This window comes from Lonchura striata, chromosome 37 (genome assembly GCF_046129695.1).
Source record: "Lonchura striata isolate bLonStr1 chromosome 37, bLonStr1.mat, whole genome shotgun sequence".
NCBI classification, from domain to species: domain Eukaryota; kingdom Metazoa; phylum Chordata; class Aves; order Passeriformes; family Estrildidae; genus Lonchura; species Lonchura striata.
The window spans coordinates 91094-110074 of NC_134639.1; the positions used below are offsets into that span (position 1 = coordinate 91094).

The window sequence follows — 18981 nt, forward strand, 5'->3', positions numbered from 1 at the left end:
AGTTTAAGTATTATAACTTTTATTAAATGTAGCATTTCATAATTATATCTTTATAAGTATTATTAAATAAATAATAAATGTTATAAAATTACAGAACTCTGTTATAATGAATATTAAAAAGCATTGAGGATAATATATTCTTAAAATACCTTTAATATATATTAAGGTATTAAAAAGTATTGAGAATAATATATTCTTAAAATATCCTTAATATTTATTAAGGATAATATAAACTATATAAATCATATACAGTGTATACTGTTTGGATAAATATATCAAATACACTAAATAAATACATTAAAACAAATATAATAATAGTAAAAATAAATATAATGTTATAAATTAAACATAAATATAAATGTAAATGTAAATATAAATATATTAATTTTCATTAATATAAATTAATATTTTTCTATTAAAAAGCACGATAAATACAAAAAGCCCCCTCAGGCGTTGCCCTTTTAAGCCGGTCCCCCCCTTATTCTCACCGTTGCCCTTTTAAGCCTCCCCCCTAGCATTGCCCTTTTAAGGCGGTCCCCCCTCGTTTATTCCCACCGTTGCCCTTTTAAGCCTCCCCCCTAGCATTGCCCTTTTAAGGCGGTCCCCCTTCCCCTATTCTCACCGTTGCCCTTTTAAACCACGCCCAGCGTTGCCCTTTTAAGGCGTTCCCGCCTCTCCCAGCCCCGCCCCTTCCCCTCTTAAAGCGGCCGCGCCGCCGTCGGGCCCCACCGCGGCCATGGCGCTGCTCCGCCGCCTCCGCGCCGCCGCCGCCGCCTGGACCGGGACCGGGACCGGGACCGGGACCAGAACCGGGACCGGGACCAGAACCGGGACCGGGACCGGGCGAGGCCTGGCCACAGCGGCGGGGGAGGGGCGGCAGCTGCTGCTGCGGCAGGTGGGGGAGGGGAGGGGGCGAAGGTCACGGTGGGGGAGGAGCGCAAGGTGGGGGGGGGGGGGGTTAAAACGATTTTTTTCGCGGTTTTTGAGATTTTTTTGCGGAGGTTTTTGGGGGAGGTTGCAGAGATTTCGGAGGGTTCTGAGGAAATTTGGGGGTTTTGAGGAGATTCCGAGAAAATTGTCGGGGGTTTGAGGAAATTTTGGGGGTTTTTAGGGCGATTTTTGGGGTTTTTCGAGGAGATTTTGGATGAGAATTTAGGGGGGGGGTTTAAAGAGGTTTTGGGGGGTTTATGTGGAATTTTTGGTTTGGCTTTTTTTTTTTTTTTTTTTTTTTCTTTTTTTTTTGAGGAAATTATTTTTTCGAGGAGATTTTTAGGGGTTTTTCACTAGATTTTGGGGATTTTTCACTAGATTTTTTGAGTTTTTCACTAGATTTTCGGAGATTTCATTGTGAAATTTTAGGGGGGCTTTTTTTAGGATATGGGGTTGTTTTCAAGAGAGTTTTGGGGTTTTTCTTAAAGCGGCTTTTGGGCTTTTTCCTGGGCTGTTTTGGCAGATGTTTTGAGGACATTCTGAGGCATTTTTCAGGACACTTTGGGCTATTTTCTGGGCTATTTTCGCAAAAGTTTTCAGGATTTTTTGACGCATTTTTTCAGGACACTTTGGGGTATTTTCTGGGCTATTTTTGCAAAAGTTTTCAGGATGTTTTGAGGACATTTCTTGATGCTGTTCCAGGGCGTTTTTTGGGGTATTTTTCTGGATGCTTTCAGGACATTTCGAGGCATTTTTTCAGGACATTTTGGGGTATTTTCCGGGCTATTTTCGCAAAAGTTTTCAGGATTTTTTGAGGCATTTCCTGATGCTGTTTCAGGGCGTTTTTTGGGGTATTATTCTGGACGTTTTCAGGACATTTCGAGCCATTTTTTCAGGACACTTTATGCTATTTTCCGTGCTATTTCCGCAGATGTTTTCAGGACATTTCGAGCCATTTTTTCCGGCCATTTTGGGTTATTTTCGGGTGTTTTTTCCCTCCCCACCGCAGCTCTTCGAGGCCTCCTCCTGCACCTACACCTACGTGCTGGCGGACGCGGCCACCGGCGACGCCGTCATCATCGACCCGGTGCTGGAGACGGTGCCGCGGGACCTGCAGCTGCTGCGGGAGCTCGGCCTCACGCTGCGCTACGCCGGTGCGCCCCGGTGCCCCTCGAAGCCCCGCCCACCTGTGGCCGAAAGCCCCGCCCATTCATCTACATAGCCACGCCCACCGTGCTGTATCGGTTTAAGCCCCGCCCACAGGGCCGTGCCCCTTTAAGAGCGACCTGTCATTTCAGGCCACGCCCCTCTAGACTCCTCCCACGTGTTGCTCTAAGCCCCGCCTATTCATCTGCAAAGCCACGCCCACCGTGCTGTGTCAGTTTAAGCCCCGCCCACAGGGCCGTGCCCCTTTAAGATGGACCTGTCTGTCATTTCAGGCCACGCCCCTCTAGACTCCTCCCATATGTTGCTCTAAGCCCCGCCCATTCATCTACATAGCCACGCCCACCGTGCTGTATTGGTTTAAGCCCCGCCCACAGGGCATGCCCTTTTAAGATGGACCTGTCTGTCATTTCAGGCCACGCCCACAGCACCACGCCCCTCGAAGCCCCGCCCACATGTCGCTCTAAGCCCCGCCCATCCCTCTGCAAAGCCACGCCCACCGTGCTGTATCGGTTTAAGCCCCGCCCACAGGACCGTGCCCCTTTAAGAGCGACCTGTCTGTCATTTCAGGCCACGCCCTCAGAACCACGCCCCGCTAAGCCCCGCCCACATGTCGCTCTAAGCCCCGCCCATCATCTACATAGCCACGCCCACCGTGCTGTAGCCATTTAAGCCCCGCCCACAACACCACGCCCCTTTAAGCTCCGCCCACTGGAGTTACTGGGAGAGGAACTGGGATGGACTGGGACCAACTGGGAGTTACTGGGAGGAACTGGGAGCTACTGGGAGGGGAACTGGGAGGAACTGGGAGTTACTGGGAGGGAACTGGGAGTTACTGGGAGGGAACTGGCACCAACTGGGAGTTACTGGGAGGGACTTGGATGGATTGGGATCAACTGGGAATTACCGGGGGGCACTGGGAGTTACTGGGAGGGGAACTGGGAGGAACTGGGACTTACTGAGAGCTACTGGGAGAGGACTGAGATCTACTGGGAGTTACTGGGATGGACTGGGACCAACGGGGGGTTACTGGGAGGGAACTGGGATTTACTGGGAGTTACTGGGAGCTACTGGGAGGGGAACTGGGACCAACTGGGAGTTACTGGGAGGGACTGGGAGTTACTGGGAGGGAACTGGCACCAACTGGGAGTTACTGGGAGGGAACTGGCACCAACTGGGAGTTACTGGGAGGGACTGGGACCAACTGGGAATTACCAGGGGGGCACTGGGAGTTGCCGATGACGTCGCCCCCTGATGACGTCACTCCCGCCCCCAGCCAATACGCACTGCCACGCGGATCACGTGACCGGCTCGGGCGCCCTGCGCCGCACCCTTGGGTGCCTCAGCGCCATCGGCCGCGACAGCGGCGCCCGCGCCGACCTGCGGCTGGCCGAGGGCGACGAGCTGCGCTTCGGGGCCTTCGTGAGCGCCCCTCCCCCCACGGGCCTCCCCCACCCTGATAACCGTGGGGGAGGGGCTGGTTTGGGTGGGGGAGGGGCTGGTTTGGGTGGGGGAGGGGCTCTTGAACTGGGGGAGGGGCTGCTGGGATTGGGGGTGGGGCTGGTTTGGGTGGGGGAGGGGCTCCTGGGGTGGGGGAGGGGCTGGTTTGGGTGGGGGAGGGGCTCCTGGGATGGGGGAGGGGCTCCTGGGGTGGGGGAGGGGCTCCTGGGGTGGGGGAGGGGCTCCTGGGATTGGGGAGGGGCTGGTTTGGGTGGGGGAGGGGCTCCTGGGGTGGGGGAGGGGCTCTTGAAGTGGGGGAGGGGCTCCTGGGGTGGGGGAGGGGCACATTTGGGTCCCCTCACTTGCAAACCCCCTGGTGGGGGAGGGGCCTGGGGCGGTTTTGGGGTTTTGGGGGTTCCCGGACCCATTTTTGGGGATCCCTGACCCATTTTCGGGGGGTTTTGGGGTCCTTGACCCATTTTGGGCATTTTTGGGTTCTCTGACCCCATTTTGGGCTCCCTTTCCCCATTTTTTGGCTCCCTGACCCATTTTTGGGATCCCTTTCCCCATTTTCGGGGTCCCTCTCCCCATTTTCGGGGTCCCTCTCCCCATTTTCGGGGTCCCTGATCCCATTTTTTGGCTCCCTCTTCCCATTTTCGGGGTCCCTGATCCCATTTTCGGGGTCCCTCTCCCCATTTTTTGGCTCCCTCTCCCCATTTTGGGCTCCCTCACCCCATTTTCGCGCTCCCTGACCCATTTTCGGGGTCCCTCTTCCCATTTTCGGGGTCCCTGATCCCATTTTCGGGGTCCCTGATCCCATTTTTGGGGTCCCTCACCCATTTTCAGTCTCCCTCACCCCATTTTTTGGCTCCCTGACCCATTTTCGGGCTCCTTTCCCCATTTTCTGGCTCCCTGATCCCATTTTCGGGCTCCCTCACCCATTTCCGGGGTCCCTCTCCCCATTTTTTGGCTCCCTTTCCCCATTTTCGGGCTCCCTCTTCCCATTTTTTGGCTCCCTCTCCCCATTTTTTGGCTCCCTGATCCCATTTTCGGGGTCCCTGACCCATTTTCGGGCTCCCTCTCCCCATTTTCGGGATCCCTTTCCCCATTTTCTGGCTCCCTCTCCCGATTTTTTGGCTCTCTTTCCCCATTTTTTGGCTCCCTCTCCCCATTTTCGGTCTCCCTGACCCATTTTCGGGCTCCCTCTTCCCATTTTCGGGCTCCCTTTCCCCATTTTTTGGCTCCCTGATCCCATTTTTTGGCTCCCTTTCCCCATTTTTTGGCTCCCTCACCCATTTTCGGGGTCCCCGTCCCAGGCGCTGCGGGTGCTGCCCACCCCCGGCCACACCCCCGGCTGCGTCACCTTCGTGCTGGACGACGCCTCCATGGCCTTCACCGGGGACGCGCTGCTGGTGCGCGGCTGCGGCCGCACCGACTTCCAGCAGGGTGACTGGGAGCACTGGGAGCACTGGGAGAGGGCTAAAGGGGGCCTGGGGGTTACTGGTTTGTACTGGGAGGGGCTGGGAAAGGGTTAAAGGGGGTTTGGGGTTACTGGTTTATACTGGGAGGGAACTGGGGAAGGGTTAAAGGGGGTTTGGGGTTACTGGTTTGTACTGGGAGGGGATTGGGAAAGGGTTAAAGGGGGTTTGGGGTTACTGGTTTGTACTGGGAGGGGATTGGGAAAGGGTTAAAGGGGGTTTGGGGTTACTGGTTTACACTGGGAGGGGATTGGGAGGTTCTTGGCACAAACTGGGATGGACTGGGATATACTGGGAGTGGATTGGGATGGACTGGGAGTGAACTGGGTGGGCACTGGGATGAACTGGAAGTCGCTGGGGTATACTGGGATGAACTGGGATGAACTGGGAGTGAACCTGGTGGGCACGGGGAGGGCACTGGGATGAACTGGGAGTGAACTGGGTGTCACTGGGATGAACTGGGAGGGCGCTGGGATGGATTGGGCTGAACTGGGATGAACTGGGACAAACTGGGAGGGCACTGGGAGGGATTGGGCTGAACTGGGAGTCACTGGGATGAACTGGGAGTGAACTGGGAGGGCCCTGGGATGAATTGGGCTGAACTGGGATATACTGGGATGAACTGGGAGGGCGCTGGTCGGGCTCAGGGCTCTGTCTGTCCCTGTTGCCATGGGAACGGTCGCCATGGTGACGGTGATGGCGGCCATGGTGACCACGGTGATGGTCACCATGGTAACAGTGGTAATCCCCCGGTCGCCATGGCAACCGCCGCATCCCGGTCACCATGGGGATGGTCACCATGGGGATGGTCACCATGGGGATGGTCGCCATGGGGATGGTCACCATGGGGATGGTCGCCATGGGGATGGTCGCCATGGGGATGGTCGCCATGGTAACCACCACATCCCGGTTGCCATGGTGACGGTTGCCATGGTGACGGTGGCCATGGTGACGGTGGCCATGGTGATGGTCGCCATGGTGACGGTGGCCATGGTGATGGTCGCCATGGTGACGGTGGCCATGGCGACCGCAGGCTGTGCCCGCACCCTGCACCGCTCGGTGCACGAGAGAATCTTCACCCTCCCCGAGAGCTGCCGGATCTACCCCGGACACGACTACCGGGGTGGGGGAGGGGCTGGGGGAGGGGCCAAAGGGGTGGGGAGGGGTTAAATGGGTGGGGGAGGGGCTAAAGGGGTGGGGGAGGGTCTGGGGGAGGGGCTAAAGGGGTGGGGGAGGGGCTGGGGGAGGGGCTAAAGGGATGGGGAGGGGTTAAAGGGGTGGGGGAGGGGCTAAAGGGCTGGGGCTAAGGGGGGAGGGGCAATGAGAGGGAGGGGACCAAGCCAGGGGTCACTTGGGCCAGTGGTCACTCAGGGGTCACTCACGGGTCAGGGGTCACTCAGGGGTCACTCAGGGGTCACTCAGGGGTCACTCGGGGTCACTCACGGGTCACTTGGGGTCACTCAGGGGTCACTCGGGGTCACTCAGGGGTCACTCAGTGATCACTCGGGGTCACTCAGGGGTCACTCAGGGTCACTCAGTGATCACTCAGGGGTCACTCGGGGGTCACTCAGGGGCCAGTGGTCACTCAGGGGTCACTCAGGGGTCACTCAGTGTTACTTGGGGTCACTCAGGGGTCACTCAGGGATCAGTGGTCACTCAGGGTCACTCAGGGGTCACTCAGTGTTACTTGGGGTCACTCAGGGGTCACTCAGGGTCACTCAGGGGTCACTCGGGGTCACTCAGGGGTCACTCGGGGTCACTCAGGGCCGCCGGCCCCTCCCCCCAGGCCACACCATGTCCACGGTGGGGGAGGAGCGGCGCCACAACCCCCGCCTGACGCTCGGCGCCGACGACTTCGTGGCGCTGATGGAGCGGCTGGAGCTGCCCCGCCCCCGCCTGATGGGTGCGCCCCTCCCCCGAAACCCCCCGGCACCCCCAAAACAGCCCGAACCCCAAAATCACAAAAATACCCCAAAAAAATCCACCTCAAACTGACCCGGCACCCCCAAAACAGCCTGAACCCCAAAATCACAACAATTCCCCCCAAAAAAATCCACCTCAAACCGACCCGGCACCCCCAAAACACCCTGAACCCCAAAATCCCCGAAAATCACCCCAAAAAATCCACCTTAAACCGACCCGGCAACCCCAAAACACCCCGAACCCCAAAATCACAACAATTCCCCCCAAAAAATCCACCTCAAACTCCCCCGGCACCCCCAAAACAGCCCGAACCCCAAAACCACAAAAATCACCCCAAAAAAATCCACCTCAAACCGACCCGGCACCCCCAAAACACCCTGAACCCCAAAATCCCAAAAATCCCCCCAAAAAATCCACCTCAAACCCCCCCTGGAACCCCCAAAACACCCTGAACCCCAAAATCCCAAAAAATTTCCCCCAAAAATCCCCCCCAAACAACCCTGAACCCCAAAATTCCCCCAAATTCTTCCTGTATCCCAAATCCTCCAAAAATTACCCCAAAAATCCTCCCCAAACCCCCCCCCCGGATACCCCCAAAAAACCCTGAGCCGCGAACCCCCAAATATTCCCTGAAATTCCCAAAAATGCCCCCAGAAACCCCCAAAATCCCCCAAATCTCCCCAAAATCTCCTCAAACCCTCCCAAAACCCCCCTAAATTTCCCCAAATCCCCCAAATTCTCCCCAAAATCTCCTCAAACCCTACCAAATCCCCCCAAAATCTCCCCAAATCCCCTCAAAACCCCCCAAATCCCCCCAAAAACCCCAAAAATTCCCCAAATCTCCCGAAAATCTGAAGCCATCCTAAAATTCTCCCCCAAACCCCCCTAAATTTCCCCAAATCCCCCAAATTCTCCCCAAAATCTCCTCGAACCCTCCCAAATCCCCCCAAAATTCCCCAATCCGCGTTCACGACCCCCCAAAATTTCCCCAAAATCCCCCAAATTCTCCCCAAAATCCCCCAAAAATTCCCCAAAATCCCCCAACATTCCCCAAAATTCCTCAAATTCTCCCCAAAATCCCCCAAATTCTCCCCCAAATCCCCCAAAATTTCCCCAAAATCCCCCAAATTCTCCCCAAAATCCCCCAAAATTTCCCCAAAATCCCCCAAATTCTCCCCAAAATTCCCCAAATTCTCCCCAAAATCCCCCAAATTCTCCCCAAAATCCCCCAAATTCTCCCCAAAATTTCCCCCAAATCCCCCAAAATTTCCCCAAAATCCCCCAAAATTTCCCCAAAATCCCCCAAATTCTCCCCAAAATCCCCCAAATTCTCCCCAAAATCCCCCAAAATTTCCCCAAAATCCCCCAAATTCTCCCCAAAATCCCCCAAAATTTCCCCAAAATCCCCCAAAATTCCCCAAAATCCCCCAAATTCTCCCCAAAATCCCCCAAATTTCCCCAAAATCCCCCAAATTCTCCCCAAAATCCCCCAAATTCTCCCCCAAATCCCCCAAATTTCCCCAAAATCCCCCAAAATACCCCAAATTCTCCCCAAAATCCCCCAAAATCCCCCAAATTCTCCCGCCAGACGTCGCCGTTCCCGCCAATCTCCGCTGCGGGATCCAGGACGAGCCTTAAGCCCCGCCCCTTTTCCCGCCAAGCCACGCCCCTTTCCCGGGAAGCCACGCCCCCTTTCCCGCCGGGGCGTCTCCGCCAATAAAAACGCGTCTCCGGAACGAGGCTGGGTGGGCGTGGCCTCTGTGTGGGAAAAGGGGGCGGGGCCGGTTCCCACGGGGGGGAAGCCACGCCCCCAGCCCCAGGTGCGCGCGGTGACGTCATAGCCACGCCCACCGTGCTCAGGTGTGCGCGGTGACGTCATAGCCACGCCCCCCTCGGCCAGGCGCGCGCGCTCGGGGCCGGGGGGCGCTGGGGGAGGGGGGGAGAGGCCGGACCTTGACCTTTGACCCCGCCCTGACCTTTGACCCCTCCCCCCCAAAAAACCCGGAGGCTCCCATGGTGCACCGCGGCGGGGGGGAGACCCCGCCCAGCGCTGGGGTGAGACTGGGGGGACTGGGAGGGACTGGGAGGGGGGCTGGGGTTACTGGTTTGTACTGGGAGGGACTGGGAGAGACTGGGAACCCCCAAAATTGAACTGGGAGGGACTGGGAGGGGATTCGGGGTTACTGGTTTATACTGGGAGGGGATTTGGGGGGACTGGTTTATACTGGGAGTGGATTTGGGGGGACTGGTTTGTACTGGGAGGGGATTGGGGGTTACTGGTTTATACTGGGAGGGGATTCCGGGTTACTGGTTTGTACTGGGAGGGGATTGGGGGTTACTGGTTTATACTGGGAGGGGATTTGGGGGGACTGGTTTATACTGGGAGGGGATTTGGGGTTACTGGTTTATACTGGGAGGGGATTGGGGGTTACTGGTTTGTACTGGGAGGCAATTTGGGGTTACTGGTTTGTACTGGGAGGGGATTTGGGGTTACTGGTTTGTACTGGGAGGGAACTGGGAGCTCCCAAATTTAACTGGGAACCCCCAGAACCAAACTGGGAGGGACTGGGGGTTTACTGGTTTGTACTGGGAGGGACTGGGAGGGAACTGGGAACCCCCAAAATTGAACTGGGAGGGACTGGGAGGGGATTTGGGGGGACTGGTTTATACTGGGAGGGGATTTGGGGTTACTGTGTTGTACTGGGAGGGGATTTTAGGTTACTGGTTTGTACTGGGAGGGACTGGGAGGGAGCTGGTTTGTACTGGGAGGGGATTTGGGGTGACTGGTTTGTACTGGGAGGGACTGGGGGAAACTGGGAACACCAAGAATGTAACTGGGAGGGACTGGGAGAGGAACAGGCCGGACTGGTTTATACTGGGAGGGGCTGGGAACGTCCGAAATGGAACTGGGAACCCCCAGAACCAAACTGGGACGGACTGGGGGGAACTGGGAGAGAACTGGGAACCCCCCCGAATGTAACTGGGAACAGTCAAAGCCAAACTGGGAGGGACTGGGAGGGGATTTGGGGTTACTGGTTTATACTGGGAGGGACTGGGGGGAACTGGGAACCTCCAGACCAAACTGGGAACGCCTGAAATGGAACTGGGAGGGAACTGGGAAGCCCGAAACCAAACTGGGAGGGACTGGGGGGGACTGGGAGGGGATTGGGAGGGACTGGGAGAGGAACAGGCCGGACTGGTTTATACTGGGAGGGGCTGGGAAACCCAAAACCAGAACTGGGAACAGTCAAATCCAAACTGGGAGGGACTGGGAGAGGAACAGGCTGGACTGGTTTATACTGGGAGGGGCTGGGAGGGGACTGGGAACTCCCAAAACCGAACTGGGAGGGACTGGGAGGGACTGGGAACCCCCCAAATGTAACTGGGAACAGTCAAATCCAAACTGGGAGGGACTGGGAGAGGATTCGGGGTTACTGGTTTATACTGGGAGGGGATTTGGGGTTACTGGATTATACTGGGAGGGGATTCGGGGTTACTGGTTTATACTGGGAGGGGACTGGGAACCCCCAGAATTGAACTGGGAACAGTCAAAGCCAAACTGGGAGGGACTGGGAGAGGAGCAGGCCGGACTGGTTTATACTGGGAGGGGAGTGGGGGCGAACTGGGAGGAACTGGGGGCAACTGGGAACGCCCAGAACCAAACTGGTTTATACTGGGAGGGGCTGGGAGGGGGACACTGGGAGAGGTTACTGGTCTGAACTGGTCTGAACTGGTTTGAACTGGTCTGAACTGGGATCCAGGACGGGCCCGAGGCGGCGCTGGAGGGGCTGAGGCTGGAGGTGACGCCCCTCCCCCTCCCCTTTAGCCCCTCCCCTTTAGCCCCTCCCCCACCCCATGGAGCCCCTCCCCCACCCCTGAGCCCCTCCCCCTCCCTTTAGCCCCTCCCCTTTAGCCCCTCCCCCTCCCTTTTAGCCCCTCCCCCTTTCCCCCTCCCCCACCTCAAAATTTTGGGGGGTTGGGGGCGGGGCTGTGACGTCACCACCGCCCCTCCCCCCCCCTTGCAGGACGAGCCCCCCCCCAAGGAGGGGGGAGGGACAGCGATGACGTCACCGGCGATGACGTCACCGGCGATGACGTCACAGGCGGCGGGGGGGCAGGTGGGGCCCATCCCCCCCCCCCCTTGGGGGGGAATTTTGGGGGGATTTGGGGGGAATTCGGGAAAATTCTGCGGAGAAAATTTGGGGGGATTTGGGGAGATTTGGGGAAATTTTGGGGGGGGAATTAGGGGGAGTTTTGAGGATTTTGGGTGAAATCTTGGGAATTTTGAGGAAATTTCAATTTTGGGGGAAATTTAGAGGAAAATTTTGGGGCAAATTGGGGCAAATGTGAACTTTGGGGATTTTGGGAGAATTTTGGGACATTTTGAGGGGATTTGGGTGGATTTTGTCCGTTTTGGGGTGAATTTGTGTGAATTCTGGGTGAATTCTGTCCATTTTGGGTGAATTTTGTCCAGTTTCGGGTGAATTTGGGTGAATTTGTGTGAATTTTGTCCATTTTGGGTGAATTTTGGGTGAATTCTGCTGTTTTGGGGTGGATTTGTGTGGATTTTGTGTGAATTTTGCCATTTTTGGGTGGATCCTGCCCATTTTGGGTGAATTTTGGGTGAATTTTGTCCATTTTGGGTGAATGTTGCCCATTTTTGGGTGGATTTGTGTGAATTTTGTTTGAATTTTGCCGGTTTTGGGTGGATCCAGCCCGTTTTTGGTTGAATTTTGCCCGTTTCTGTGTGAATTTTGCCCATTTTTGGGTGGATCCTGCCTGTTTTGGATGAATTTTGGGTGAATGTTGCCGGTTTTGGTTGAATTTTGCCCGTTTCTGTGTGAATGTTGCTGGTTTTGGTTAATTTTGCTGGTTTTGGTTGAATTTTGCCCGTTTCTGGTTGAATTTTGCTGTTTTTGTTTGAATTTTGCCCATTTCTGGGTGAATGTTGTCGTTTTTGTTTGAATTTTTCCCGTTTCTGGGTGAATTTTTCCCGTTTCTGAGTGAATTTTGCTGTTTTTGGTTGAATTTTGCCCATTTCTGTGTGAATGTTGCCGTTTTTGGTTGAATTTTGCCCATTTCTGGGTGAATGTTGCCCATTTCTGGGTGAATGTTGCCGGTTTTGGTTGAATTTTGCTGTTTTTGGTTGAATTTTGCCCGTTTCTGGGTGAATTTTGCCCGTTTCTGAGTGAATTTTGCTGTTTTTGTTTGAATTTTGCCCGTTTCTGGGTGAATTTTGCCCGTTTCTGTGTGAATGTTGCCGTTTTTGGTTGAATTTTGCCCGTTTTTGTTTGAATTTTTCCCGTTTCTGGGTGAATTTTGCCCATTTCTGTGTGAATTTTGCCATTTTTGGTTGAATTTTGCCGTTTTTGGTTGAATTTTGCCCGTTTCTGGGTGAATGTTGCCATTTTTGGTTGAATTTTGCCCGTTTCTGGGTGAATGTTGCCGTTTTTGTTTGAATTTTGCCCGTTTCTGGGTGAATTTTGCCCGTTTCTGAGTGAATTTTGCTGGTTTTGGATGAATTTTTCCCGTTTCTGGGTGAATTTTGCCCGTTTCTGGGTGAATTTTGCTGTTTTTGGTTGAATTTTGCCCGTTTTTGTTTGAATTTTTCCCGTTTTTGGTTGAATTTTGCCCGTTTTTGGTTGAATTTTTCCCGTTTCTGGGTGAATTTTGCCCGTTTCTGGGTGAATTTTGCTGTTTTTGTTTGAATTTTTCCCGTTTCTGGGTGAATTTTGCCCGTTTTTGGTTGAATTTTGCCCGGTTTTGTTTGAATTTTTCCCGTTTCTGGGTGAATTTTGCCCGTTTCTGAGTGAATTTTGCCCGTTTTGTTTGAATTTTGCCCGTTTCTGGGTGAATTTTTCCCGTTTCTGTGTGAATGTTGCCGTTTTTGGTTGAATTTTTCCCGTTTCTGGGTGAATTTTGCCCATTTTTGGTTGAATTTTGCCCGTTTTTGTTTGAATTTTTCCCGTTTCTGGGTGAATTTTGCCCATTTTTGGGTGGCTCCAGCCCCAGCTGATGTTCTCCCACTGCACCGACCGGCGCTGGATCCTCCTGGGCCCCCCCTGCGACCCCCCCCGGGTGCTGGCGCTGCGCAGCTCCGTCAGGGTGAGTGACCACCAGTGACCACGAGTGACCAATGAGTGACCACTGACCAGTGAGTGACCAATGAGTGACCAATGAGTGACCAATGAGTGACCACGAGTGACCAATGAGTGACCACTGACCACTGAGTGACCATGAGTGACCAATGAGTGACCACTGAGTGACCCTGAGTGACCACTGACCAATGAGTGACCAATGAGTGACCAATGAGTGACCACTGAGTGACCCTGAGTGACCACTGACCAATGAGTGACCAATGAGTGACCACTGAGTGACCACTGACCACGAGTGACCAGTGAGTGACCACTGAGTGACCACTGAGTGACCACTGACCACTGAGTGACCACGAGTGACCCTGAGTGACCCTGAATGACCCCTGAGTGACCCTGAGTGACCAATGACTGACCACTGAATGACCCCTGAGTGACCCCGAGTGACCCCTGACCCCCGTGTGACCTCTGACCCCAGGGCGCCATTGGCCTGCAGAGGTCCGGGAGCCTCCCCCGCCGCCGGGGGGGGGAGGGGCCGGGACCTCCCCCTCCCCCCCCTCCCCCCGGCCCCGCTCGCAGCACGGTGAGGGGGAGGGGCCGGGGAGGGGGCGGGGCTTGGGATTTGGGGAAAATTGTTGATTTTTAAAATTTTTTAAAATTTTTTTTAGATTTTCTAAAATTTTATAATTTTTTTCGGCATTTTTTTTGATTTTACAGTGATTTTTTGGGGATTTTTGAGGAATTTTTTTGTATTTTTGCGGGGGGGATTTTTTGGGATTTTTTTTAGGGATTTTTAGGGATTTTTTGGGGGTTTTTTTGGGAGTACGTTGCGATTTTTTGGGATTTTGGGGGGATTAGGGGGATTTTTTGAGGATTTTTGGGGATTTTTTGGGGGGGAGTTTTTGGTGGGGTTTTGGGAGTTTCTAGGGTTATCTGGGGAATTTTTGGAGCAATCTGTGATTTTTGGGGGGTTTGGGGGATTTTTTTTAGGGATTTTTTGGGGTTGTTTGAGGGGGATTTTTTTTTAGGGATTTTTAGGGATTTGGGGGGGATTTTCGGGGATTTTGGGGGATTTTTTGGGGGGGAGTTTCTGGTGGGTTTTGGGGAGTTTCTGGGGTTATCTGGGGAATTTTTGGAGGATTCTGTGATTTTTGGGGGGTTTGGGGGATTTTTTTTTAGGGATTATTTGTGGTTTTTTGGGGGGGATTTTTTTGCAATTTTTTTGGGATTTTGGGGGGATTTTTTGGGGATTTTTTGCAATTCTTTGGGCTTATCTGGGGAATTTTTGGAGGATTAAGTGATTTTTCGGGGGTTTGGGGGATTTTTTTTTTAGGCATTTTTTGGGGGGGATTTTTTTGTGATTTTTGGGGATTTTTTGGGGATTTTTGGGGATTTTGGGGGATCTTTGGGGGATCTTTGGGGATTTTGGGGGATTTTTGGGGGATTTTTTGGGGGTGGAGTTTTCGGTGTTTTTTTGGGATTTTCTGGAGTTACCTGGGGAATTTTTGGAGGATTCTTGATTTTTGGGGAGGTTTTGGGGTTTTTTGGGGGGGATTTTGGGGGTTTTTGGTGCTGATTTGTCCCCCCAGGTGCGCTGGCGCTGCAGCTGGACCCTGAAGCGTACAGGTGAGAGGGGCCGGAGCTGGGGGGGACCCCGAAATTACCCAAAAACTGACCCTGAAACAGCCCAAAACTGACCCTGAAATTGGCCTAAAAATGACACAAAACTGGCTCAAAACTGACCCTAAAACTGACCCAAAAATACCCCAAAAATGCTCCAAAAATGCTCCAAAAATCCCCCAAAATTACCCCCATTCCCTCCCAGTTTATCCCAGTTCCCTCCCAGTTTATTCCAGTCCCTCCCAGTCCCTCCCAGTCCCTCCCAGTTCTCTCCCAGTCCCCCCCAATCCCCTCCCAGTCCCTCCCAGTCCCTCCCAGTCCCCTCCCAGTTCCCTCTCAGTCCCTCCCAGTTCCCTCCCAGTCCCTCCCAGTCCATCCCAGTTCCCTCCCAGTTCCCTCCCAGTCCCTCCCAGTCCCTCCCAGTCCCTCCCAGTCCCTCCCAGTCCCCCCCAATCCCCTCCCAATCCCTCCCAGTCCCTCCCAGTCCCTCCCAGTTCCTCCCAGCTCACTCCCAGTTTGCCCAGTACGTGTCTCCAACTGGCCCAACTGGAGCTGCGGGTCCGGGAGGCTTTGGCCGAGCGGGAGCGGCTCCTCCGCGCCAGGGTAGGGGGCGTGGCCTGGGTGGGCGTGGCTTGGTGGGTGTGGCCTGGGTGGGCGTGGCCTGGGTGGGCGTGGCCTCGTGGGTGTGGCCTCGTGGGTGTGGCCTATGAGGGTGTGACCGTGGTGGGCGTGGCCTAAATTGAGTTTATTTCCTATTAAATGCATGGGGGCGTGGTTTAATGGTTTGTGGGCGTGGCTTGGCAGGCCGTGGTTGGTTGTGGGCGTGGTTTGGGTGGGTGTGGCCGTGGTGGGCGTGGCCTAAATTGAGTTTATTTCCTATTAAATGCATGGGGGGAGTGGTTTAATGGTTTGTGGGCGTGGCTTGTCAGGGTGTGGTTGTTTGTGGGCGTGGTTTGGGTGGGTGTGGTCGTGGTGGGCGTGGCCTAAATTGAGTTTATTTCCTATTAAATGCACGGGGGCGTGGTTTAATGGTTTGTGGGCGTGGCTTGTCCGGGTGTGGTTTGTGGGCGTGGTTTCTGTGGGTGTGGCCATGGTGGGCGTGGCCTAAATTGAGTTTATTTCCTATTAAATGCATGGGGGGCGTGGTTTAATGGTTTGTGGGCGTGGCTTGCCAGGGCGTGGTTGATTGTGGGCGTGGTTTGGGTGGGTGTGGCCGTGGTGGGCGTGGCCTAAATTGAGTTTATTTCTTATTAAATGCATGGGGGCGTGGCTTGATGGTTTGTGGGCGTGGTTTAGAAGGGCGTGGTTGGCAGTGGGCATGGTTTGGGTGTGTGTGGCCGTTGTGGGCGTGGCCTAAAATGAGTTTATTTCTTATTAAATGCATGGGGGCGTGGTTTAATGGTTTGTGGGCGTGGCTTAGAAGGACGTGATTGGCTGTGGGCGTGGTTTGGGTGGGTGTGGCCGTTGTGGGCGTGGCCTAAATTGAGTTTATTTCCTATTAAATGCACGCAGGAGGCTCGGCAAGCTGCCAAGGCCCCGCCCACCGAGGACACGCCCATTCCCCACGAGGCCACGCCCTCTTCTGCACAGGCCACGCCCCCTCCCGATCCGGCCACGCCCCCTCCCGAGGTGATCCCGCCCCCTCAAGAAATGGGGGAATTTTGGGAGATTTTGGGGAGAACTTTTGGGAGATCTTGGAAGATTTTGGGGGAGATTTTTGGGAGGATTTTTGGGAGATTTTGGGATGGTTTTGGGGGATTTTTTTGGGAATTTTGTGGGGATTGTGGGAGAGGTTTTTGGGGAGATTTTTTTGGTGTTTTTGAGGAGATTTTGGGGAGAATATGGATAACTTTGGGACACATTTTGGGGGACATTTCAGACGATTTTGTGGAGATTTTGGGGGTCTTCATGGGCGGATTTTGGGGGAATTTTATCTATATTTTGGTGGGATTTTGGGGGTCAGCGGCTGGTTTGGGGAATCTCCGCGGGGAATTTTGGCGATTCTCACATTCTGGGTGAAATTTTGGGGTGCAACCCACAGATTTCATACTTACGGGGCACCACAGTGACGAGTTTGGGGGTGCTCCCCCACAATTTTGGGGTGATGCTGGGGATGGGCATTTTGGATTATTCCGGGGTTCTCTACCCACAACTTTTTTAGGCATTAATTCCAATTTTTTTTTTTGGGGGGGGGGTCCAGCCCGATCTCCTGTGTGCCCTCCGGGCCCGGGGTCACCGCCCCGAGGCTGTGGGGGGTTTGTGGATTTTGGGGGGGTCCCTGAGGGGTCCCCTCACCAAGATGGGCGGACGCATCAAGACCTGGCGGCGCCGCTGGTTCCACCTGGACCCCCAGAGGAGGGTCCTGGCCTATTATGGGGGTATGAGGGGGCGATTTTGGGGGGGTTTTGGGGGGCTGGGAGGTCCCGGGGGGGATATTGGGGTCACTACAATTTTGGGGGAATTTTGGGGAAATTTTGGGAGAATTTTGGGAGAAATTTGGGAGAAATTTGGGAGAAATCTGCGGAATTATGGGGGGATTTTGGGAGAATTTTTGGGAGAAATTTGCAAAATTTTGGGAGAATTTTGGGAGAATTTTTGGGAGAATTTTGGGAGAAATCTGCGGAATTTTGGGGGGATTTTGAGGATTTGGGAAATATTGGGAGAATTTTGGGGGAATTTTGGGAGAGTTTTTGGGAGAAATCTGGGAGAAATTTGTGAAATTTTGGGAGAATTTTGGGAGAATTTTTGGGAGAAATTTGGGAGAAATTTGTGAAATTTTGGGGGAATTTTGGGAGATTTTTTTGGAGAATTTTGGGAGAATTTGGGGAGAATTTTGGGAGAAGTTTTGGGAGAAATTTGGGAGAAATTTGGGAGAAATTTGAAAAATTTTGGGAGAATTTTTGGAAGAATTTTGGGAGAAATTTGCAAAATTTTGGGAGGACTTTGAGGATTTGGGGAATTTTGGGAGAATTTTGGGAAATGCTGAGGAAATGTTGGGAGATTTTGGAGGGATTTATGGATGAATTTGGGGAAATTTTTTTAGGGATTTTGGGGGGACTTGGAGGAATTTTGGGGATTTTGAGTGAATTTTGAGAAATTTTGGGGAAATTCTGGACGATTTTTGCTGAATTTGGGGTGGTTTGGCTATTTTTGGCTGATTTGGAGACATTTCTGGATGGTTTTTGGGGTGATTTTGGTGTGATTTTGGCTGGTTTGGGGTGAATTTTGTCCGTTTTGGGTGGTTTTGTCCCTTTTTGGGTGGATTTTGGCTGATTTTCCACATCCTCCCCCTCTCCAGACCAAGCCCAGACGAAGCTCAAAGGCGTCATCTACTTCCAAGCCATCGAGGAGGTTTGGTACGACCCCGGGCGCGTGGCCGGAAAGGTGAAAATCAAATAAATAAAAATTCCTTGGGGATCTCTGCGTCCCAGAGAGGGATGGGGAGGAAGGAAGGATGGAGGGAACCATCATGGCTGACCCCCAGAATTGACTCCCCAGAGCCCCAACCCGCGCCTGACGTTCTGCCTCAAGACCTACGAGCGCCTGTTCTGGCTGGTGGCGCCCAGCGCCGAAGCCCTGAGGATCTGGATGGACGCCGTGCTCACGCTGACCCGCGGCAGCGGCGCCTTCTGAGCCTTTTCCCTCAGCTTTCCCGCCATTTTCCCCCTCACGTTTCCATTTCCCCCTCACATTTTCCCACATTTTGTCCCCCTCATGTTTTCCCGCCCTTTTCTTCCTTCACTTTTCCCTTTTTCCCCTCACATTTTCCCGCCCTTTTCTCTCCCCTCACAGTTTCCCTCCATTTTCCCCACACATTTTCCCGCCTTTTTTCTCCCCATCACATTTTCCCGCCTTTTTTCTCCCTCATGTTTCCATTTTCCCCTCACATTTTCCCACATTTTGTCCCTCACATTTTCCCGCCATTTTCTTCCCTCACTTTTCCCTTTTTCCCCTCATATTTCTCCTTTTCCCCTCACATTTTCCCACCCTTTTCCCCCTAACGTTTCCATTTTCCCCTCACGTTATCCCACATTTTGTCCCCCTTACATATTCCCGCCATTTTCTTCCCTCACTTTTCCCTTTTTCCCCTCATATTTCTCTTTTTCCCCTCACATTTTCCCGCCCTTTTCTCTCCCCTCACGTTTTCCCTCCATTTTCCCCTCATATTTTCCCGCCTTTTTTATCCCCATCACATTTTCCCACATTTTGTAGTCTCACGTTTTCCCACTCTTTTCTTCCCTCACATTTCCCTTTTTCCCCTCATATTTCTCTTTTCCCCTCACATTTTCCCACCCTTTTTTTCTCCCCTCACGTTTTCCCTCCATTTTCCCCTC

The 18981-nt window shown here is 53.4% G+C and overlaps 2 protein-coding genes across 2 annotated transcripts; both read left to right on the forward strand.

The window, feature by feature from the left end:
- The first annotated feature begins 736 nt into the window (after window positions 1-736).
- On the forward strand, window positions 737-8671 carry ETHE1 (ETHE1 persulfide dioxygenase). Its single transcript, XM_077789782.1, has 7 exons — window positions 737-895; window positions 1940-2084; window positions 3371-3516; window positions 4851-4980; window positions 6046-6135; window positions 6799-6915; window positions 8524-8671. Exons 1-7 carry the CDS (start codon window positions 737-739, stop codon window positions 8571-8573), a joined length of 837 nt encoding a protein of 278 aa, XP_077645908.1. The 3' UTR covers window positions 8574-8671.
- Window positions 8672-16931: 8260 nt separating this feature from the next.
- Window positions 16932-18360, forward strand: PHLDB3 (pleckstrin homology like domain family B member 3). Its single transcript, XM_077789811.1, has 3 exons — window positions 16932-17025; window positions 17946-18031; window positions 18146-18360. The coding sequence occupies exons 1-3, from the start codon at window positions 16947-16949 to the stop codon at window positions 18278-18280; spliced, it is 300 nt and encodes a 99-aa protein (XP_077645937.1). The 5' UTR covers window positions 16932-16946; the 3' UTR covers window positions 18281-18360.
- Window positions 18361-18981: the final 621 nt, after the last annotated feature.

Excerpts from the sequence above, each read along its gene's own strand:
- ETHE1 (XM_077789782.1), top strand. The coding sequence starts at position 737 with ATGGCGCTGCTCCGCCGCCTCCGCGCCGCCGCCGCCGCCTGGACCGGG. Across the intron at positions 2,085-3,370 it reads CCTCACGCTGCGCTACGCCG|CCAATACGCACTGCCACGCG; the intron begins GTGCGCCCCGGT and ends TCCCGCCCCCAG. Across the intron at positions 4,981-6,045 it reads CCGCACCGACTTCCAGCAGG|GCTGTGCCCGCACCCTGCAC; the intron begins GTGACTGGGAGC and ends TGGCGACCGCAG.
- PHLDB3 (XM_077789811.1), top strand. The coding sequence starts at position 16,947 with ATGGGCGGACGCATCAAGACCTGGCGGCGCCGCTGGTTCCACCTGGAC. Across the intron at positions 17,026-17,945 it reads GGTCCTGGCCTATTATGGGG|ACCAAGCCCAGACGAAGCTC; the intron begins GTATGAGGGGGC and ends CCCCCTCTCCAG. Across the intron at positions 18,032-18,145 it reads CCGGGCGCGTGGCCGGAAAG|AGCCCCAACCCGCGCCTGAC; the intron begins GTGAAAATCAAA and ends TTGACTCCCCAG.